This window comes from Hemicordylus capensis, chromosome 1 (genome assembly GCF_027244095.1).
Source record: "Hemicordylus capensis ecotype Gifberg chromosome 1, rHemCap1.1.pri, whole genome shotgun sequence".
NCBI lineage: Eukaryota > Metazoa > Chordata > Lepidosauria > Squamata > Cordylidae > Hemicordylus > Hemicordylus capensis.
In genome coordinates, this window is record NC_069657.1 from 367,469,002 (window position 1) to 367,492,734 (window position 23,733).

General features: G+C 42.9%; 2 protein-coding genes across 7 annotated transcripts in view; one reads left to right on the forward strand and one right to left on the reverse strand.

The window, feature by feature from the left end:
* TMEM181 (transmembrane protein 181) overlaps positions 1-6,690 on the forward strand; it is a 47,433-nt gene extending 40,743 nt beyond the window's left edge. For all 6 annotated transcript variants that reach the window (XM_053294240.1, XM_053294245.1, XM_053294257.1 and 3 more), the window contains one exon: positions 830-6,690. In XM_053294240.1, coding sequence (XP_053150215.1) covers positions 830-908 — 79 coding nt within the window. In that variant the 3' untranslated portion in view covers positions 909-6,690. The remainder of the gene's footprint in view (positions 1-829) is intronic.
* Positions 6,691-13,061: 6,371 nt separating this feature from the next.
* Positions 13,062-20,802, reverse strand: DYNLT1 (dynein light chain Tctex-type 1). Its single transcript, XM_053294294.1, has 5 exons — positions 20,624-20,802; positions 18,959-19,000; positions 15,431-15,554; positions 15,082-15,159; positions 13,062-13,457 (listed from the first exon to the last, which is right to left on the reverse strand). Exons 1-5 carry the CDS (start codon positions 20,648-20,650, stop codon positions 13,387-13,389), a joined length of 342 nt encoding a protein of 113 aa, XP_053150269.1. The 5' UTR covers positions 20,651-20,802; the 3' UTR covers positions 13,062-13,386.
* Between the last annotated feature and the right edge of the window lie 2,931 nt (positions 20,803-23,733).

Sequence of the window (23,733 nt, forward strand, 5' to 3'; positions counted from 1 at the left end):
AAGAGGACGGCCAGCACCAAGGTGGATGGACTCGATTACAATGGCAATGAATGCACCACTGAGAGACCTTAAAGGCCAAGTTGAAGGCAGATCATCCTGGAGAGAATCTATCTATCAGGTTGCTAAGAGGTGACACTGACTTGACAGCACTTAATCAATCAATCCATTACAAAATATCATCAATGGGCTTTCATGTTTGGCTTTGAACTTTAACTTTCCTTTTTTTAAAAGGACTACTTTGTGATGGGGGTTCTGTAGTGAAAGGAAGTGGTAAGGAACCTAATACTCTTGGGATGAGTTATAATAATATTGGGCCATATTTTAAGTAGCCACTGTGGCAGTGTGGATTAAAGCATTAAACCAGTGATTCTCAAACTTGGGTCCTCAGGTGTTATTGGACTTCAACTCCCATAATCCCCAACCAAAGACCACTGACGCTGGGGATTATGGGAGTTGAAGTCCAATAACACCTGAGGACCCAAGTTTGAGAATCCCTGCATTAAACATTTGTTAAAAATAAATCTAAAAAGGTCACTAGGCAGTGACTCGGTGGAGGGGGTGAAGCCTTCTACTACTTTCAGATTTTGGAGGTATTGTAAGAAATTAAAATCTCCAGATTATGCAAACTGAGGAAGACCACTTTCATCCCTAGCTAAAGCAGGGATCAACATATAGCAACATAAATATATGTTTTATATTTGAAACAGCATTTTGGATTGACTTGGAACTGATTGAGATACACATGTTCCTCCTTTCTCGGGATGATAATTTATGCTGTTTATATTGGAGATGTTCTCAAATACCATTTTTGTTGTTGTTTTTTGGGCAGGAGTGACTATGAAGAAATGCCGCTTCAGAATGGCCAAGCTATCAGAGCCAAATTCAAGGAAGAATCGGACAGTGATTAAGTTTGCATAAAAGTGGCCTGCAATATGAGAACAGAAACAATTGTGACTTTCCCCACATTTCTCCCTTATCTACAGTAAACTGAGCATAGACTTCTATGGAAGGACTTCCCATTTCTCCTTTTTTGTTTACAAACCTAAAAATGAAGAGAGAATTGTTTCAAATGAAACCCAAAGTGTGCTTAAACACACATCCGTACACACTAACTCAAGAAAAACTTGAGTTTTGGATACTGCCAGATCAGATTGTTAAATCAAAGAGGCTTTGAGGGTCTTAACATTCATTGTGAACTGAACATTGATGATAGCCTGATTTCCCATTTGCTTCATAGACTATTTAGTGGGAAGGTGGTAGTCAGCTTAATTTTATTCAAAGGTAACTTGATCTTGATAGTTGTTTAACTTTGTTGGGGCGTGCCGTGCCTAACCTCCCAACCTCTTTTGATCCCAGATCGATTTAGAGATTGGAAATTGTTTGGTACTACTTTCTCTTGAGAAACCTCAATTTCTTGTTCCCATTTCAGAGATGGGAACGTGACAGGTAGGGAGTGGCAATTGTGTTTCAGCGCAGTATTGTGACGTGTTCATGAAATGAAGGAATAATCTTGGTAGTTGCCTGCATAATTGTTGAACCTCTTCGGTGACTAATATAATTTTATATAATTTGCACTTGCATCAAAAGAGCAAAATATTTTGAGATAGAAATGTCCCAAGGTTGCTTTTATCTTTCAGGTTGTTGTTTTTTTAAAAAACAAAATCAACTAGATGACAGACTTCTGTGAAAAGCATAGCCTTGCACTTCAGTGTCTTCTGCATATGTAAATGAGTAAATGCTGTTTTTAAATGACAAAGAATAATAATTTTCATTCACATTCCCTTAAAACTCTCTAGATATATTTCTTAAATAATGGTATTTAAGTAGATTGGTTTTTAATTATCCATATCCTAGTAAGATGCACACGTGTTAAATGTGTGCATAAGTGTGCGGATGGACATGTGGGTAGATTATCTTTGTATTTAACCAAGCGGGATCCCAGATGACTGTGATTGCTTTTTGCTGGACCAACTGTATGTTGGCAGTAGACCCTCCAAATTGCAGTATAGTGACACGTCCACGTGATGATGATATGTGGACTTGACTATAGTTCAATAAAAGATACAATTTGAGTGATCTTGGATCCTCTCTGGTTTTGGGACAAGCATCTTGTAGTTCATTATTGTACCCCTCAGAGGGCTGCTTCTGCCGCTTGCACTTTTTTCTTCATCCATGCTAGAAATTTTACCACTGGTGGCGCAGTGGTAAAAAAACTGCCGCCCTGTAACCAGAAGGTTACAAGTTCGATCCTGACCAGGGGCTCAAGGTTGACTCAGCCTTCCATCCTTCCGAGGTCGGTAAAATGAGTACCCAGAATGTTGGGGGCAATATGCTAAATCATTGTAAACCGCTTAGAGAGCTCTGGCTATAGAGCGGTATATAAATGTAAGTGCTATTGCTAAATATGCATTACTGGCCCTCAGGAGGTTTATCAGATTGGTGTTGCCCATCACAGTTGCTGGGAATGTCTCTCTACTCTCCCACCCTTGATTACCAAAGGGACTGAGTATATTAGAACATTAATTTTATTGGGTAGTTGGACCTACCTCACATAATTTGTCAGTATTTTTATGTGCTTTCATACATACATGTTTTTTATAAACAACTTCCCCTATTTGTAGTAGGCTTTTAAAGAAACACTTCACATTAGAGAGCACAGTGCAACTGACCAATATGCAAGGACTTAGGAGCAAATTCTGTCTGGTTGGAATGTAAAAATGCTACACATTTCCAGTGACCTACCTGTATTCCTATGAGTTTGCTTTTCTTGCTCTGCAAACCATCTGCTTAATGGTTCATTCTGCAGCTATTGGTTCAGATCATAGATTGGGAAACAAAGTCTTGTGCGAAAGTGGAAACTTCTTCCCTGTGTCTGGGAATGGGGGGAATATTGTCACACACACCCCACACACACCCCACACACACTGCACGTGGCTCTGAAAAGTTGCCTGATTCTCAGCAGTGGCATTGCCATCAGTGTGAGGACCGGGGCCAGGACACACACTACACTGCACACTGCACTTTGAATCCGCTGTTATCAAGTACGTACTGGGTATCATTACAAGACTACTAATGCACTGGAAAGGATTTGTTCTGCCGTTTTTGCAAGTTGGTGTCTATACTGATATAAGTGCAATGTATTTTACATATCAAAGGTTCCAGATATGTAATAGTATGATCAGTTAAATTTAATACTTCACTTTTGCTAAAAGTAAAATTTCTGGTGAACCATTTCATACATCTTTTTCTTGCAGTTAGTAAGGTGGGGTGCTAATATATACTTAGTACAATGAATTTCTTTAAAGTAAACTAAAGCCAAGAATGGAGTATATTCAAATGTTTGGCACAAAAGAAACCAGAAAATGAGATCCCACCCCCCATCTTTTATATTGCTTTGTGTTGATCCCCAGTCTGGAAAAACTGAACTATTCCTCTTATGTGTATCCTTTTAAATTACAGCTGCTCTCCTGAAACATTCCAAAGTCCCGCCCCCCCCCACCCCCACTTAATTCTAGAGAAAATAAATGAATCTGTGTGCTCCTTTTATTTATTAGATGTGTCTGAAGTTAACTGAAGTTTAGGAATATAAGGGGATTTTTTGGCTTTTGAGTTGGTAGATTCCAATCATGACTTCCATCTTCCCCCACAAATCCTGCTGAGCTGAAGGGATCCGGGGACATTCATGCAGCACCCAGCTTTGTTCCATCTTTTTATAACTAATTTGTTAGTACTGTGTCTGTGTTCTGTTTGCAAAACACTTCTGCTTATATTTGAAGCTTGTTAATGTTGCTGACTAGAGTGGTTTGATTCATTGAAAATAGCTAATGTACAATCCAGCCAGAGTGGAGTACTTCTAATGGAGAGTTTTAGATATCTCCCCCTAAGTCTATAGAAAGTTTCAGTGTTTACCTTTGGTTGGATTATAGCAGGGGTCCCCAGCCTGGTATAATGACCATGAAGGCCATTGTGACTGGGAGTGATGGGAGTTACAGTCTGACAGCATCTGGGACCCAAGGTGGAGAACCCCTGGACGTACTACTGTTGTAGGGTTTTGTAACCTGCCAAAAGTCTTCTCTTAACTCGCAAAATATTTACAATTTTTAAATATATCTCCTATTCTATATTGATTTCTTAAACTTAGCTCAAGCAAAAATAAGATGATGTGGGGTGCTTCCCTCTTTTTAAAATTGTCTTATTTTGACATATGTGTATTTGTTTTTAAAAGCAGAAAGCATGTGTGTTACTGCCTGTTGTTCATATGAACTGTTGTATGTCACTATGCGACATAGTAAACTCAGTATAAAACTACTGGAACAGATAATCTGACCGTATTGCAAATAGAGGAAAAACCAAGATGGTGGTGGAAAGAGATTCTGTGATCAATCCAGAAATGTCATTCATGTGTTTCACACTCCCTAGATGGGACCTGAGATTATTTTCAGGATTAATATTAACAGCTGAAGCTCTTTTTGCACAGACGTGGTGGTGGTGGTGGTATAACTGAGCTGTATGTTGCATGTTCCAGCTTCAGCCAGACGGTTATCTGAATAAGAGATTTGTTTTGATGGCTGTGAGTTTCTCCTACAACTAGCTAAGGTGGAGTTAATTGAAAATGCCTTTTGGTATGGTGTGAGTTGACTTTTGTAAAGAATGTTTGTCAGGCCTAGTACTGCTTAAAGTTGGGCTTTTGAGTACGCTAAAGTTATATCCCTTATTCCAATCAAATGAATTCACAGATGGGCTGGCAGCAGGTTGCAGGGGGCCCAGGGTCAAAGCTCTGTGCTGGGCCCCTGTCTCCTTGGTGGCCTTGCTGCTGATGCTGCCACCCAGATAGGCCCCCACAAGGTTTGGAGGTGGCTCATCTGGGCAGCAGACATGTGGATACTTGGCGGCAGAGATGTAGCTTTGCCATTTCTCTCTAACCACAATGCAATGTCTGTGTAGAATCATTCACGGCAAGTCCATCTTTTGTTTGTTGTTTTTGTTAAGGGGACAGGCAGTGCAATTAAGTGTCTCAGATCTCCAGCACTTGTAGGGTTACCAGTTTTTCAGCTGCAGTCTTTGGGAATCAGCATCGATGTCCAGGTCATTATTGAAAATAATCCTGGAGATTTTAATGGCTTGGTACTATGAGAAATATTGGGGAGGAAACAATCCAGGAATAGCTGTAGTCAGATTTGGCAACCCTACCACCAGGCAGAGCCTTGGAGCTGTGCTGTGTGTGTGGGCCTTTGCATGGTTCCAAGCTCTCGGTCAGTGTCTGCCTTGTCCAAATCCTGATCCCACCTCTGATTCTCAGTAGTCTTCTGCAATGCAAGAAAATCGTTCTGTATACAAAATGTTTAGTACTGTTTTGGATTTTTAATTACAAAGTTTGGCTGGTGTGAGGAATTTCAATTGAAATGATTTCTGTGGGGTGTATTAAAAAGCGTGCTAATATACTGTTGGTGCAAAATGTCTCTGGTCTAGATAAAGAAAATAAGTGTGCCCCTAGCTGCCTAGGAGTGCTTCTGGGTTTGCACATGCTCCTTTTTAATGCTCTGTTTACCACAAACCGAAATATGTAAATACATTGGGAGGAACTATATTGTTAGCTTTTGCAGTTGTCACGGGAGTCTTTAAATAGGCACTTCCAATGCCAATAAATATGAGAGCAGCATAACAAACCTGCACTGAATATTCTCCACTCTCAATTTTTTTAGCAGAAACTATACATTCTGTAGTGGGGGCAGATCTCTCTCCTCAAATACTTACAAAGTGTGAATACTTGGTTTTGTTTTTTACCCTGTCTAGTTTTACTGCTTTAGGACCCTTCTTCTCTCTCCACGCACCCTCATCACCAGTGGCTGCTGTTTCCTCCTTCCTGACTCGTATTTACTGACTTGGATGATTTCACCCAACCAGGGATGATGTGTTGTTATCATCTAGTCAAATTGATTTGTCAGTGTGGTAGCATCACTGAGAGTAAGGATAATTTAAACAAACCACTACATTAACTTAGTGAAAGAATATATCTGGAAACAGAAAATCTGTTTATGCCAAGATACACTGGAAGAAGACTGTCTATGAAGAAACTTGCAGCCTAATTTTATGCATACTTACTCAGAAGCAAGTCCCTCTGAATTTTGTGTGCAAAGGATTGCAGCCTTACAATGAGAAAATAGTCCTCACTGATGACAGAGCCAAAAGGCAACAGTTGCATTTAAGTTGTGTAGTCCTGTGTTGCATTTTAGCCATATGTTCCAATTGTGCCAGTAATTGTTGTGAAAAGTTTCTTACACCACTGTACAACTGAACTCAATGTTTGTAAATAGATGTAAAAGAAATCTCTAGAAAATAATTTTATACCAAAATGTACTTAAAGTATGTGCAAAGTAGATGTTAATGTTAATGAGAAGCTGTAAATACAGTTTTGCTTTTGGGAGGATATGCATGGTGTATCTTAGTGTGTTGTCTTTGTACGGGGTGGGGGGTGGGTAGCTGTTGATTGGGTGGGTAGCTGTTGATCAGTATTCCTGATGAGACACCAGGAATACTGGAGATAACTTGCCCTGAGAAGGAATATAAGAGCAAAATTTGTTTACTTTCAGTACAATTAGATGCCAAGATTCTTCAGAGACTGTGCATAATAAAAATCATTGTATTCAGTACCTTCACAATAAAGTTTTATACTGAAGCTTTGTACCTACATCAATTGTGTTCTTTTCTGCAGATTAAAATAGTACAATTTTGTAATTTACCATGTGTTTATATACAAATTAATTTGGCATTACATAATATTAGTTAACTCTCCTGGCAACAGTGACATTGAAACATTTTTATTGCTATCTAATTCATTGAAACATCTTTTGATTTGGAAATGGGTCAGAATGCATCTAACGGAAACAAAATTGGTTAACTTCTTTAAAAAAAATCTCACCACTGTTAAAATATTCAGGTATTTATATTTACTGTGATACTAATTGCCATGTGAACAAATAAGCAGCCCACAAAAGGTGTATGCAGTAAATCCTGTTCAAGCCACTAGAAGAGATGGTTACTATCAGATCAGCTGAACAAAATCAGTATTTGAAATGGACATTTCAAATAAGCTTGTCAGGAATGTACATTTTCTTGGAATAAATATAAAGGTTGATATTTTCAATAACAGTGCTGGAAAAAACTGGACATTATAGTTTTGTGGGCTTCAGAACATGCATAAGAGAGCTGTATTTCCATCTGGACCACTCCTGACAAGATGAAGCCTGACTGTGCAAGTGTCTGTGTTCCTTTTGCTTTAATGTTAATAACTGAGCCAAGAGATCTGCGGCCAATTGGAAACATTTTCCTAGCTTTATTTGATACATGTGGGAAAAGATAGTGGCTAGTAAGTAGGTTATAGGGTTGGAGCCTGAATAGAGACAAACATACAGAAGAACCCCTGTTTCCTGCGCTTCAGCTAATTACCAATCCACACATTAACCTGTCCACTTATCCCATGCTAAAGCTTAAAACTGCTAAGTTTACTTAAGAGCCTTTGGTGGGCAAACTTTGTAAAAAGCTTTTTGTAAGTCAAAGTACAGTGGTCCCTCGACTTACGAACTACTCGACATCCGAAGTTTTCGACTTACGAACGACAAAAATGACCAGAAGTCGTTGCCGGTTTAGATGCGGCTTCCTCGACTTACAAATTTTTAGATGCGGTTTCCTCGACTTACGAATGTTTCCAGACCTCCGTGGGTGCGCTTTTCGACTTACGAAAATTTCGACCTACGAACGTGCGTTCGGAATGGATTAACTTCGTAAGTCGAGGGACCACTGTATACTACAACTGGATCACCTTTATCCACATGACACTCTCAAATAATTCCAAAAGGTTAGTGATGCAAGACTTGTCATTGCAGAAGCCATGCTGGTTTTCCTTCACAAAGGCCTGTTAGGAATAAATTGACAGTTTTCACCATGGAGACAAATAAGAAGTGGTGGGCCACTGTGTGAAACAGGATGCTGGACTGGATGGGCCTTGAGTCTAGCCCAGCAGGGCTGTTCTTATGTTATACAAAAGTGCACACCGAATTGCTCCCACACTGGTCCACACCATGGCCAGCCAGGAACTGAGGGGCAGATAAGACAAAATACATGGAGGCGAGTCTCACGATCAGTGAGTCCTGCTGGAGGAGGTTCTGCGGGGAGATTGGGCTTCACCCGCTCTCCCCGCAGACGATCCAGGCTGCAGCCCTGGGCGGCCGGCTCAGCCGCCCACATGACTGCCGACTTCATCACGGAGCCGGTGAGGGCTGTGGGGATTGGGTGCTGTGTAGCCCCTGGAAGTTCCAGGATGCCCCGCATCTCCCAGGGAGACCCCCAGGGCCAGCAGACTTGTTTCAGTCTCCCGGCAGGGGTCTCCTCATGTGTTGCCATGGTGTGCAGCCGTGTCCTGGCAATACACGATCAAAAAGATGGAGTTAGCGGAGCGCTCGCTCTACTAACCTCGTCTAGGGGGAGGGGTAAGTTAGTGGGTTACCCGCTTTGGAGAAATCGGGCTCGCCTGCAAGCCCAGTGCTTCTCACATTCTGCCAAAATCAGGCTAGGCTCCCTTAGTCCGATTTTTGCTGATTGTGAGAATAGCCTCATGGTGTGATAAAGCAGAGTCTGGGCTCTAGAAGCCAAAGATATTGAGCCTTCAAAGGAGAAGAAAACTTGGCTTCTAGACATTTTGGGAAAATAAAAGCTAAGGCTGGACTTTAAAAGAGAGATTCAAGGGCTTGCATGCAAGTGATAGGATATGTTTGTTTTGAAAACCATCACAAACTGCTTTTGAAGCTCACCTCAATCTCCTCTGTTGGGGCTGGAGTTCAACTGTAGAGCACATGCTTTGCCTATGGAAGGTTCAGTCCTTATATTGCCACTCCAACCAAGAGCAATCTTATATTGATTTGCACTTTTCTTGCTGTCAGTGCAAAAACAAAAGCAGAGTATAGGCCTGTAGGGGAATGACTGGCAATAAACTAGAGAAATGCACCTTAATAGATGCTAACTTGCTATACAGATAAGTAGAACCCAAGTCCACCCATATAATAAAATGCAACTAAAGCAGATTAAAATATGGCTTGTGTGACTATGAACTGTTGCACAGTGATGACTACATGTGAAACTCACCCTGAGTGCCTGATTCTGTAGTACCTATCTCCATATATTTTGGGAGAAAATGATAAAACAATGAGGTATTGCTAGAGCTAGGACTTATTTTCAGCTCCAGTAGAAGTAAAAGAAAATTGTATGTACTGAAGAACTGTATTCAACACGAGACAGCCACCTAGGTACTGAGCCATGATTAAAATAGGATTGGTGCAGAAGAAAATAATATTTATTTTTTCTCTGTAATTGAATGGTAGAGTAAACATCTTAGAAGTCAAATAATAAACCTGTATGAATAAGAACAGAATTATATAGGTACTTCTGCATGCATGGTAAAATTGGAGTCTCCTTTTTACCCTCTTGCTGTTTCTTTTCTTTGCAGTAAGGGAAATAGATTTCCCCATACTGCCATACCAGGAGTCTTACACCTGCTTTAGTCAGACTGAAGAATGAAAGCTATGAGTAATCCTTGTTTGTATAGGAAGAGCTCAAGTTGAAAACTGATGTGGGGGTGGGGGGAGAAGGAAATTCAAGTGGTTGGGGTTTTCTTATTTAATTTATTTGTTTGATTTTTAGACCGCCCTTACAAAATAGCTCAGGGCAGTTCACAAACATCAAAGACCCTTTAAAACAATTTAAGAGCACTGGAAGGCCAGGCCGAACAGGTAGGTCTTTAGGGCTCTCCTAAATTCCAATAAAGAATTCAAATTACGGATGTCTGCAGGGAGTGCATTCCAGAGTCCAGGAGCGGCTACAGAGAAGGCCCGCCTCCGGGTTTCCACCAGACGAGCTGGTGGCAACTGGAGCTGGACCTCCTCAGATGATCTTAGTGTGTGGTGGGGATCAGACCGAAGAAGGTGCTATCTAAGGTAACCTGGACCTAAGCCGTTCAGGGCTTTAAAGGTAATAACCAGCACTTTGTATTTTGCTCGGAAACATATCAGCAGCCAGTGCAGCTGTTTCAAAACAGGTATAATATGGTCTCTCTCTGGGTTGCCCCAGAGACCAGCCTTGCTGCTGCATTTTGAACTAACTGAAGTTTCCGAACTACAGACAAAGGCAGCCCCACGTAGAGCGCATTACAGTAGTCAAGCCTGGAGGTTACTAGCTGGTGCACCACTGTTCTGAGGTCATCCTCCTCTAGGAATGGATGCAGCTGTTGAATCAGCCTAAGCTGATAAAAAGCACTCCTGGCCACAGCCCCCACCTGAGATACCAGAGTGAGGCCTGGATCCAGGAGTACCCCCAAGCTGTGTACCTGCTCCTTCTGGGTGAGTGTAACCCCATCCAGCACAGGGAGATCTAACTCATCCCTCAGATTCTGAGCCCCTACAATGAGCACCTCTATCTTGCTTGGATTCAGCTTGAATTTGTTATCCCTCATCCAGCCCATTATTCCCTGTAGGCAGATATTTAGGGAATGAACACCATTTCCTGATGAAGCAGATGAAAGAGAGAAGTAGATTTGGGTGTCATCAGCATACTGATAACACTCAGCACCAAATCTCCCAATGACCTCACCCATCAGTTTCATGTAAATATTGAAAAGCATTGGTGACAGAATGAAGCCCTGAGGGACTCCATATAACAGCTCTCGTTGAGAAGAGCAACTGTCACCAAGCTCCACCATCTGGAATCTGCCCAAGAGATAGGAGCAGAACCACTGCAGAGCAATGCCTCCTATCCCCAACTCCGCCAGGCGACCCAGAAGGCTACCATGGTTGATGGTATTGAACACCGCCGAGATATCCAAGAGAACCAACAGAGTCACACTCCCTCTGTCGATTCCCCGGTATAGGTCAGGCCGACCAAGGCTGTCTCAACCCCATAGCCCGCTCTAAAGCCAGTTTGAAATGGGTCTAGATAATCAGGTTCCCAAAAAACCGCCTGGAGCTGGTCAGCCACTACCCTCTCAATCACCTTGCCCAACCAAGGGAGATTAGAGAGTGGCCTATAATTACCCATCGCCAAGGGATCTAGGGAAGGCTTCTTTAGAAACCATCTAATTATTGCCTCCTTCAAGCATGGAGGCACCTTACCCTCCCTCAGCGATGCATTTATGATATTCACCAGGTCTCCTCGAATAATCTCCCTGCTAGACTGAAGCAGCCAAGTCGGGCAAGGGTTCAGAGAACAAGTGGTGGACCGCACTGCTCCAAGCAGCTTGTCCACATCCTCAGGAATCACAGATTTAAACTGAGCCAACCTAATACTGCAAGAAGGATTGCTGGACACCTCCTTCGTAGACCCTGCAGAAAAAGTGGAATCCAAGTCGGCCCAAATACAAAAGATTTTGGATTCAGGCATCTATTAGTGGGTGATTCATCTGTCTTTATCACACATAGGTGTAATGAGATATTGGCTGCTTGTTTATGACAAGCATGTTATATATCTCCTTGAATTCCAGTATTCCATTTTCATTTCTCTACAGCTATATTTCTTGAGCCCATTCCTTTTCCAAAGCAACAAGGCAGGAAGATGCCTTGACACCTGTAAGCTACAAGCAGCCTTTCCTCTTGGAATGTATAGTATCTGCAATGATGTCAGTTTCCCCGAAAATCCACCCCGCTCTCATTTAAAAAAAACTGTATGTGATGAGACATACATGCACATACATGTTTCATAGAACACTTGAAAACAGTTGAAGTAGCCCTAAATGCTATACACCAATTCAACTGAATTGTAAAAACTGCTCAAACATTTGGTCCTATCAAGAACAGCTCCAGTCTTTAAGTCACTGAGATATATGGGCTACCAATCCAGCTCTCTATGGTGTCACATTCTGTAGTAGTACCAGTTTACACATAGTGGAGAGCAAGTGCTCACAAGTGAAAGGTCTCTCCCTAGGTAACAACCTTTGACACTCTAGCTTGTCTGATGGGAATTGTAGTTCAACAACAGCGGGAGAACCAAAAGCTGCCTACCTCTGGATGCAGTGAACACATTTCAAGAGGGAGATTTCAGAACCACCACCCCATGCACTGAGACCAGAAGAGACACACACACTATGGCTTAGAAGCCTTTTTGTGAACCTGAAGTAGTTTTGGATTAGCTTGATTTAATGGAATGTTTGCAATGCTTTTAACACTACACAAAGCAGCATATAGTGTTAAAAGCATTGCAATCATTCCATTAACAGGTTCTTAATTCTGTAGAACAAGTTTGTCCAGTACAAATATTTACCACTGTCTTGTCCAAAGCAATTTCCACAGGGATCCTGAGCAATTATCTCAATGGACATATGAAACTGTTTCAGAATGTGTCAGAACACTGCTCCACTTAATCCAGTATTATCTGGGAACCACCTTCCAAACTCTGACAAAGGTCTTTTCCAGCACTATTAGCTTGGATTCTTAACTAAAGATGCCAAAGATTTGACATGCTATATTCTATATGCAAAATGTGTGCTTCCACAAAAGCCGATAGTAGCTTTTGCAGAGGCAGATGTTTTACATACAGAATTCTATTAAATCAGGTACCATGGGCTATTCATGTGGTTTCTTTATATAGCACAATTGTATTGTCACGTGTACTTCACTGCTAAATAGCTTCTAGATTAAAAGTAAAAGTTATGGATTTTGGCAGAATGTGGCTGGGTAATAAGGTTTGTCAGTTTAACCAAGTAAATGCCACCTCCTTTTACAAGCCAATACATATAGCTTACTTGTACACAAATGTATTTAACTTCCTTGTGGATCAATGTGTCTCATCCAGCAGCAACAGCCAGCAGGCTCAGAGCTTTAAGAGGGATGCCTACCCAGCTTCCTGCTGGATTTGCAAGTGACATGTGAGCTTAAGAGAGCTTTGCTAAGAGGCATCTTTTAGAATGACAGCCCCAGGTCTTCACAATGATCTATTTGAACCAGGCTATTTCAAGGCACATGAGAGTAGTTTCACTCTTGTTTCTAGAATGTCCAGCTTTTAAAATGAATATGCATACACAATTCAGAACTTGAATAATTTAATAACAAAGAAAAATATAAAGTGTGAAAATTAGTTTCATTCAAACCAGTTGGAATAAAGCTGAAGAACTGCAGCAGGATTCAGGTTTTAGCACCTTGAGAAAGAGTCCTTAAAGTGTTAAGACAGGGAGTGAATTGATATGGATAAGAGGTGATGTGTTTATGTAACAGCAGATAAATTGCTCTTCCATTTTCTTACTAGAAGAAACTAGAAGTTCTTTGAAAACAAAATTATTCATTGAATTCACAGTTTTAGTGGACTATGAAATGAAAGTGTTGACATAAAGGCTGATGGATTCCAAGGCAATCATATTGCAAGTCCAAAGGCACTGACAATACAGTACATAGTCTTGTTCTCCCATCTCACAGTGCAGGTTCCTACAAAGAAGAACATTCACAATTAGGGTAAGCACTGCATGCACTGATGTATATCTTCATAATGAAACTTAGATGCATGTGGAGTGAAACAGCAAACAGTACTCTTTCCGCATCCTAAGCTATGGTTTACAAAAATACAGGTCAAAGCCACCTCAGCACTACAGGCAAACCTCTCATGATCTGTAGCAATGGAAACTAAAGTTATCTGAGCCACGCCTCTCCAATGTTCAGGCATGTTCTATTTACCAGGACTATTGATACAACAGAGCTTCCCCATTATCTATCCTAGGGACAATAAATGAACAACAGCTCAATCCTATACATGTTCACTCAAAAATAAGACTCACTGTATTTTATGGGGCTCACTTCTAAGTAAGTGCACACAGGATTTCAGCCTGAGTCACGTAAGCACTTTGCTCTATGTTAACTTGCATCTACTAGAATCAAACACTTGCTTGAACTCTGATTACTATTAACAACACTTCACACGAGTATTGTTTAAGTGTTCAAAATACTTCAGATGCATGATCTTGAAATTCTAACAATCCTGTAGGGAAAGTATTATTCCCATATTGCAGATGAGGGGCTGAGAGGGAGCAGCCAGCCTAAGGTCACCCAGTGCATTCACCAGGGATTCCGATTTGTAGCTCTTAGCCACTCTGTTATACCAGTCCCAGGTAAGTGTTTTAGGGGTGTTCACAAACTGTGGTAGAGAAGAGAGATAGTCTTGTGGTAGCAAGCATGACTTGTCCCCTTAGCTAAGCAGGGTCCACCCTGGTTACATATGAAAGGGAGACTAGAAGTGTGAGCACTGGAAGAGATTCCCTTCAGAGGATGGAGCCACTCTGGGAAGAGCAGAAGGTTTCAAGTTCCCTCCCTGGCAGCATCTCCAAGATAGGGCTGAGAGAGATTCCTGCTTGCAACCTTGGAGAAGCCGCTGCCAGTCTGAAGACAATACTGAGTTAGACAGACCAATGGTCTGACTCCATATATGGCAGCTTCCTATGTGGTTTGTGCACCAGTCCGAATTCAGACTGGTCTGTGGTCCATGTGAACCTCAAACTGGTGTGGTAGTTTAAGGCAGTGCCGGGTGGGGGTGGCATGTGGCACCTTTAAAAGTAATAAAAGAGGGCCTTACCAGCCGGACCACTGCTCCAAGCAGTTTCCTGCTGCTGCGATGCTCCTCCTGACAGCCCATGTGCAGCGTTGACATAGCTCCAACACTCACCTGGCCTCTCACCTGGCATTGTATTACCGACCACGCAAATGGTCTCTGTGCATGCAGAGTCCAGGTGAGGATGGAGCCAGACTGGCTCTGTGTGCAGGCTTTCAAAGGGAGTGCTGCTGCGGCAGGAAGCTGCTTGGAGTGGCCGTCAGGCTGGTAAGACCCTCCGCCTTGACTTTTCAGAGGTACTGCTCACGGCTCCCATCCCACCCCCTGGCGGCACCTCAAGCCACCCAACCAGTCTGAATTTGGACTGGTACATGAAACTGTGGTCTGTGCACACCCCTAAAGTGAGTGCAGATAAATGCTTTCTGAAGGAAACAACTTTTGGAGCTGCATAAATATCATGGGAAACATCTCAATGGAAAGCTAAGAGAATATATGAAAATATTCTTGTACCATCTGCAGAGTTGTCCCAGAAGCAAGAGCTTGCTGTATGAAGTCCAGCACCATTCTTTTGCATAATTACACAAGTCACTGTAAATCACAAAAGACATGTTGCTGTTAGACACTGTTCACTGCATAAGCAACACAATTACATCCGTATCTACTTTTAATCTTGAAAGGAACTGATGCAATAACCTCTCATTTCATGAGTGAGCATCGTTTGCAACTAATTGCAACAAATTACCAAGGAAGCTGCTGCTCACTACTGCCTCTGCAACTTTTCTATTTTATGCATCAATTTTATTTGAAGCAATTTCTGCATTAACTATGTTATTGATGTGACAGAAATATACTAACTTACCAACATATTTGAAAGGTTTCCCCAGCTTTGTTAGCTGGCTTAGGATTTGCTCTACAACACTTGTGGTCCACTGGTTCACTTTGCTGTGCATGTATGCATTGCCTCCTATTGTGCCTTCTATAGCCTACAAACAAGAAGAGGAATATCTTACCATCATACTGATAGAGAACTTTAATTCCATCTCTCTTTTTAAAAACACATGCATCCATTTCAAAAACTAGAATCATCATGTGAAAGTTTTGCCAGATATTCTGGAATCTTTTTTGTCCAACTCGTTATGAATGAATACCTAAAGTAAAGCACCAACAATTTTGTCTGGAATTTTCACTCAGACAGTTTCACTGAACTAAAGTTCTTTGCATTTGCCAATCAGCTTCCTTAGAACTCAAGAACAAGATATTTAGTGATATTGAAAATGAAGTCGCTATATGAAATTTTATAGTCAACACGTCCCCAAGAAACAACTGGAGTCACAAAGACAATTTGCTGAGGGTATGTGAGTTTCAGAAATAACAAACTCTTTGATGATATTCCCTCCCCTTGACTAATGGAGCAGTCATAACTTGAAGTGAAAGTAATTTTAACAGTGCATAATTCGTCAACTCTTTCCCTAATCACCACCTTTGAAATCAAACAAGATTCATTGCCACTGCTCAGAAATGCTTCCATTTAAAATGTTGATAAAAGTAAATGATGTATCTATTCCTCCCTCCGTCATAAGAGGATCTTTACTATCAAGTTCAAAGTGAGCAGGCTCTCTCCAGCTGATCAGGCAGATGCCTGGCCTGCCAACTCTAAAGCAGAGTCAGTCTCTTCCTACAGCAATTCCTCCCCTATCAAACTTCAAGCATGATTGTCTTGGGAGTTTACTGGCCTCTGTTGAGTTTAATGGCCGATGCCCTTAACCTAAGAGAAGAAGTTGCCAGAACAGCATCTCCACTAGCTTCACAGTATAGGTGGACCTTGTTATCCGCAGGGGTTCCATTTTCACCTGAAGCTGCAGATAGTGAAACTGGATAATGGGAAGGAGGGGGGTCTTAGAGGTAAAAAAAAGGTTGAAAAAAGAAACTAAAAAAACAAAAATAAGTGAATTGAAATACCATGCCACGTTCTGCAGCTGTCCAGCAATGCCCCTCAAAATGTCAACATCTGCCAATTTTACACAAAAAATGGGGGGGTCCCCCTAATAAGAGCTACAAAATGGCTCAGCACTGCAAAATGGAGGCTGGAAATTACCTCGGTCATTTCTGGCCACCCTGAAACTGGCCATCATTGTGTTTGGGGCAGTATAAAAATGTGATAATGTGATAAATGAACAAACAAACAAACCCAAAAATGAATCCTATTAAACCGCATATATACCGAGGTCGGGTGTCAATAACCCGATCATGGCTCCATGGATGTCAGGGCTCCGTATAATGAGGTCCACATGTATGTAAACAAGTTCAATGATTCTATCATAACCAGGAACACACACATAACAATCCATCCACACACATTTTTTTTAATTCTGAAACTGTGAAGAGAATAGCAACAGGAGTTTTACAAACAGAGGCTGAGCATAGAACAGTCCATATTAAACCGCCATTCCTGAAATAAGAGATATGTCACCCACCTCATTCTATCTTGTGGTTATATCCATTGTATTTACACTCTGTGGAGCCTCAGTACCTAGACTGAGGGAAGGGGTTGTTTTCAATGTGGGAGCCAGATTTGATCATTTTGTTGCTTCCTGCAAACTACATTCTGCAAGGTGTGTTAGTGGCTGGCAAGCAGTGTTCCCTCCATCAGGGATTCCCAGATGTTGTAGACTACAACTCCCAGAATCCTCAGCTGCAATGGCTTTTGCTTGGGGATTCTGGGAGTTGTAGTCAACAACATCTGAGAATCCCTGTTAGAGGGAACACTGCCAGCAAGCATGTATGTGTGGGATTCTTATACAGATTAGTTGCACAGACTTGAGGAATTAACATTTATAACTTTGCTTAATAAAGAATGACACGAACCTTCTGCTTTGTAACAGTGTATCTTCACTAGAAGCCTTCACTATCATGGAAGTTGCCACAACAGATATTCAGTAAACAAGACACTGGTACCTTGGCAACATTTAAGTAGAGTACATTTGCCTCAAATCTGCTTAGATACATTTATTCCGTAGCTGGACATTACAAATCATTTAGCCTGAAGCCAGAATTCAGTGAAACAAGCAGTGCACTCCATGTAAACCAAACTATATGTATTAAAAGCAATCCTACCAATGTCAACCCTGCAACTGAAGTTTAACTAGCTTGCAGAGATCAGCTTATAATACATGAGACAAAGTCCTAAATGGACTAAGCATATTCTAGTGAATATGCTTAGTCATTAGAGAGACAATAAATCTTACAGATAAAATTATATTTTGACAGAAGACCAGTGTTTCTCCCCTATACATATTGGCTGGAATTTACAAATCAGCTCAGGAAGACCAATGTTTCCCCAGATCCCATTCCCACTACAGCCCCACAAAGCCATGCCTGAATATCAGGCCTGGAACAGAATTCAACACACCATGAGGGGTTGTATTTGGAAGACGTAGGGTTACATACAGTTGTTTCCATCACACAGGGTCCCAGGGACCCTCAGGAATGGGGTGTGCTGCACAGGGAGGAGAGAACAGCCAAAGAGTTCTGCCTGCAAAGCTACTCCTTAAGGCAGGAAACTGGGGCGAGAGGTAGGGATGTGCATGAACTTGTTCTGAAGCCCTTTTACAGGCCTCCGAACAAGTTTAAATGCCTGGTGGTTTGACTGGTTCAAAGGCCGTGGGGGGGGGATACCTTTAAGGGTGGGGGAAGGTGCTCTTACCTCTTCCCCCACATTTCCCCCACCGGTGCTACACTTCAAAAGAGTCTGCCCCCAACGCATGCGAGAATACATGCGCCCCCCGATGTGTGCACACGCGTCGGGTACTTCCTATCACTTCTGGTCCAACGAGGCAACGGGGTGGAAGGTAGGTATGTTGCCGGACCCTTTTGAAGTGTAGTGCTGGCGGGGGAAACACGGCAGGAGGAGTAAGAGCACCCTCCCCCACCCTTAAAGGTATCCCCCCCCTTCAAGCTGCCCCCTGCCGTTTCCATGCAGATGCCTAGCGGGAGGTGGGCAGGGAGAATGAGATAGAAAAGTTGCCTTGTGCAAGCTTTCTTCCACTCATGCAAGGTCTGGATACAACCCATTACTATGAACATACCTAGGTCACTCCTATCACTTGCTATTTGATCCTTTTAACTATAGATGCTGGGAGGTGAACCTGGGACCACCTTCATCCAAAGTACATGCTTTGCTACAAAGCTATGGCTCCTCCCCAAAGCCAATTAATGTTTTAAACTTTTTATTTGTTGCTTTTATTGTATTGTTATAAACTGCGTTTTGGGCAGTATACAAATATGTTAAATAAAAATTAATTACTCCTATTGTTGATAAAAATATAGCAGACTTAGTAGTGCATACAAGATTATGTTCTAGACATGGTGTGGCAAAGATTGATCCTACCTCTTTTATGATGGTGCTTACTTCATCCACAATAAATGCAGTCTTAAAAAAAAACAGAGATAAAATTTTAACCCAGAGTACAGTTTGCAATGTGCACAGCTGAGAAAAATACGGTTTTAAAGGAGTAGGTTACCATTCCAAATAGTAATCAGATATATTTACCTACTTACAAAGAAACAAAGTGTTAAGATGCTTAACTGAATATGTTAACGCAGACAGTTCTTTCATCTCAAGAGTACTGCTAGCAACTGCATCAAACTGAAGCAGGCCCCCAAAAGCAAGCTTCATAAACCTATGTCTTTCTCCTCCACCTACAGTGGTCCCTCGACCTACGAACTACTTGACATCCGATGTTTTCGAGTTACGAGCGACAAAAAAGACCGGAAGTAGTTGCCGGTTTAGATTCAGCTTACTCGACCTACGAATTTTTAGATGCGGTTTCCTCGACTTACGAATGTTTCCAGACTTCCGTGGTGCGCTCTTCGACTTACGAAAATTTCAACCTCCGAACGTGCGTTCGGAACGGATTAATTACGTAAGTCGAGGGACCACTGTATATGCATTGGCTGGAGAATGCAAGTGTCCACCACGCCTAAGGCCGTGTGCTCAGAATTCAAAAGGTCCTTCTGGCGCCCATGCACAAGTCCAGGGGCATAACTATAATAGGGCAAAGGGAGACAGTTGTCTGGGGGCCCAATGCCTTGGGCCCCCCCCCCGAGGGAAGTCACATGACTGACTCTCCCAGCTGCGCTTCTGGAGCTACCATGTCTTTCTCTAGTACCATTAAATGACTTGCATCATCCACAATTTACAAGAGCTTTTAAAAAATAATTTAGGATATATATATATATATATGGATGGATATATGGAGCTATATATATGTGTGTGTGTGTGTGTGTGTGTGTATAAAAAACTTTACCATGCTTTTTGTTACCACTATTCAGCCTCATTTAAGATTTCTTTACTTCATGAGCTGCACTTCAGTGAGGGAGGGGCCCATTTTAAAATCTTGTCTCTGGGCCCACTCCAGCCTTGCTACGCCCCTGCACAAGTCCAGTCACAGTGGGAACCCTTTGCTCTAATCGCGAACCACGGCTTCGACTCGACGGGAGCCGAACCTGCAAACCGATTAGAGATCCCGTTTGATCCACAGCCTAGAAGGCTGCGGCCAAATTCTATTTTGGGCCATGTGTAAGAAGAGGTGCCCTCAGGACCAGACCCCGGATCTTAAGGCCAGCCAAGGGGACTTGTTCAGCTTGCTTGCACGTCTGACACACGCCTTGGCAGCCGCAACGAATAACGGCCCCCCGCCTCCCTTGAGAGCAGAGACATGCTGGAGCTAGAAGAGGCCACCCCTCCACTCCGGGGAAGCGCGGCCAGGGGACGGGGGGCTGCGCTTCGAAGGCGGCGGCGGCAGCAGCAGCAGCAGCACCGGGAGGGGAAGCCCCGCAAGTCACGGCCGGCTAGGAAGGGCGTTATGGAGACGAGCAGCAACAATGGGGCGAGAAGGGGGCGGGCCCCCAGGCAGGCGGCTGCTCGGCCCCTCTCGCCCTCCCTCCGGGAATCTCCCACAGCAACGCAACTTAGCCGGCACGGTCTCTTCCCTCCACAGCCGTCCTCCTCAGGTTGGGCGAGGGAAGAGCCGCCATCCCCGTGGCCCGTTACCTCCTCCGCAGTCTGTAGTTCATCCATTGTGGCCCTTCCCTCAGGAGCTTTGCCTCCGCCTCCAGCCTAGTCTAGCCGCTCCGCAGCCGCCCGACCACGCATGCGCAGTCCTATGCGCTCTCCGCCGGTTCTAAGCCGCGTATGCTACGTTGTCAGCCAGACTCCAGCAACGTCGCCAGCTGCCTTCAGCTCTTTAGCTTGCTGTGCGCCTGCGCAAACCAAGCCCTTGGATTGAAGGTTTCTGTTTGTGACGAATCCTTTGGGAGGAGTGACGGAGCTTGAGACCATAGAGCCTGGAGGAGCCAATCTAATGTTCATCTGCTGCTTTTGGACTGCAGCCACCTCTACCATAGAGAGACCACGCGCTGACCACCTCCTGTTTGTTTCGGAAGCGCTACCGATCGGCAAAATGCGCTTGCGTGAGAAGGAATGGCGTGAGAGGCGTGAAGATGAAAGACAAGTCCATCAATGGTTCTTGTCTTGATGGCTATATGGTAGCTCCCGATCCCCAGGCAGGATACCCTTGATTCAAGGGCCTTGAATACAAATTGCTGTGGAACAACGGTGGGAGATAGTTCTTGTCTTCATCTCCTGCTTCTGCAGACTTCCCAGAGAGAGGCATCTGGTGGGCCAATGTGAGAAACAGGATGCTGGACTATATAAACCGTGGCCTGATCCTGCAAGGCTTTTCTTATGTTGCTTTCTTTTTTCTTGGTCAGGTTCGAAACAGATTAAGTCTTATTTTGTAAATGTAAATACAAAAGTGAAATGTTGGCTTTTTACTCAAGCTTTTATGTGAGTGCTTGTTTTTGTTGCTGCAGCTCTGTATGTTATGGTCTTAATGTGTGTGGTATTAAAACTTTTAATTAGATTTGTGCTTTTACATTCCAATTTAATATTTTACTGTGTGACTGTTTTATAGACTTATATTCTTTTAAATGATTTGTAAATTGCCTTGAGATTGTTTTAATGAAAAGTGGTATAAAATTTAACAAATAAATAAAACTGCCAAAGAGACACTTGCAGCTGTATTTGTTACATGGGTTTTAGCCTATGCACCCACCTGGTCCAGGCTCTAGAAATATCATTTGCTCACCAGTGCCTGTTAGGCACACACCTTTATCTGCACAAGCTTTACAGGAGCTTAGAGAGGTGAGTTGGTTTTTCTCTGTGTGTGCACAACATGTATACTATTAGACTGCCATTAAGAAAAGCCATTAAGAGAGGCAGCGTGGTGTAGTAGTGGTTAGGCTAGGACCAGGGAGACCTGAGTTCAAATCCCCATTCAGCCATGATACTTAGTGGTGTGCACGGAACCACCATGGTACGGTTCAATGCCGGGAGGGGGTCTTCCTTTAAGGGCGAGGGAGGGTGCACTTACCCCTGCTGCTGCTTCCCCCCCTCCCTGATGACACTCCATTTTTAGGAAACTTCTTGGGGTGGCAGCATAGCTCCCTGCTGCCTCTTCCCCCAGTCCTGGATGGAAGTAGCAACTGCACGTGCACACATTGCATGGATGCACACATGTCATGCATGTCATGTGTGATGTGTGCAGTGTGTGTGCACAACGTGTGCGTCCGTGCGACATGTGCAGTGGGTGCATGCGTGGCAGGTGCACGTGCAATTGCTGCTTCTGGCCAGGAAGGGGCAGCAGGGAGGTGCGCTGCTGCCCCAAGAAGTTTCCTAAAAACTAAGTCGGGCGGGGAGTGGGGGGAGGGGTAAATGCACCTTCTCCTGCCCTTAAAGGAAGACACACACACACACCTCGGCGTCAAGCCGGCACCTGTGCGAACTGGTTTGGAGGCCTTTTGAATGGCCTTCGAACTGGTTCATGCACACCACTAATGATACTTGTTGGGTGACTCTGGGCCAGTCACTTCTTTCTCAGCCTAATCTACTTCACAGGGTTGTTGTGAGGAGAAACCTAAGTATGTAGTACTTTGGGCTCCTTGGAGGAAGAGCAGGATATAAAATCATCATTCTTATTATATTTTATATCCCGCTCTTCCTCCAAGGAGCCCAGAGTGGTGTACTACATATTTAAGCCTCTTCTCATAGTCCTTCCAAAATGGCTCAGGGCAGTTCACACAGAGAAATAATAAATAAATAAGATGGATCCCTGTCCCCAAACGGCTCACAATCTAAAAAGAAACATAAGATAGACACCAACAACAGTCACTGTAGGTAGTGTGCTGGGGGGTGGATAGGGCCGGTTATTATTAATAATAATAAAGGCAGGTGCAGGATCAGTTTAAAACATTGGCAATCCTACCTAGGTTGTTTAGTTTGATAGACAGAAGGCAGGTGACATGAGTGGTGATGATCTTGCCCTGAAGCAAAAGTTTAGAAAAAAATGCTGAGCCCTGTGATTCCATCAGAGTCCACCTTGAGTATACCTTTGAAGGTGGGCTTCTGCCCCCTTTCCATTCCAGATCAATTCAGTCCTGGGTATAATACATTTGTTAACTGCTTTCAGGATTAAGGGTTTAATTAGCAGCCCCAATAAATTGAGTCTCAAGGCCAGGTTATGTATTAAACATAACTAAGTGGTGAAGCTTTTCCTGCATTGTGATACTTTAAGACTGCAAGTAGAGGCTTAAACACTTAAGTACTTTCCCCTTGAGAAAACATGTAGTTCAGAGTAGAAACTAATTGAACTTTCCTCTTTTCAATATTGAAGTCACATTAAGGATTTAGAATGAAATCCATTCAATAGTATTTGACTCTTTTTCTTGGAAATTGGACTTGTTTGTCCACTGTGTCGTCCCCCCCCAGTACAGTTTTAGAGGGGATGTGCTCATAATGTGTATGACCACCATCTTTTTTTCTTCTTCAAGATGAGGGATTTTAATGAAAAGACCCTTTTCAGATAGCCTGGGCCCACTTCTCATGTGTTTGGTTTCTATCAGATTGTAACCATGGGTTCTAAAGAGATGGAGCTTATCAGTTGCATGGCAATTAAAATGAAAAATACTTCCCTTAGTGTCCCCTAAAACTTCTATGAGCTGCATATTTGGTTTGTATTGGATTGTCATCATGAAAGCGATTAGGGATACACTCGCAGATATGTGATCTTATAGGTTTTCTTCTCTTTAGAAAATAGGCTAGAA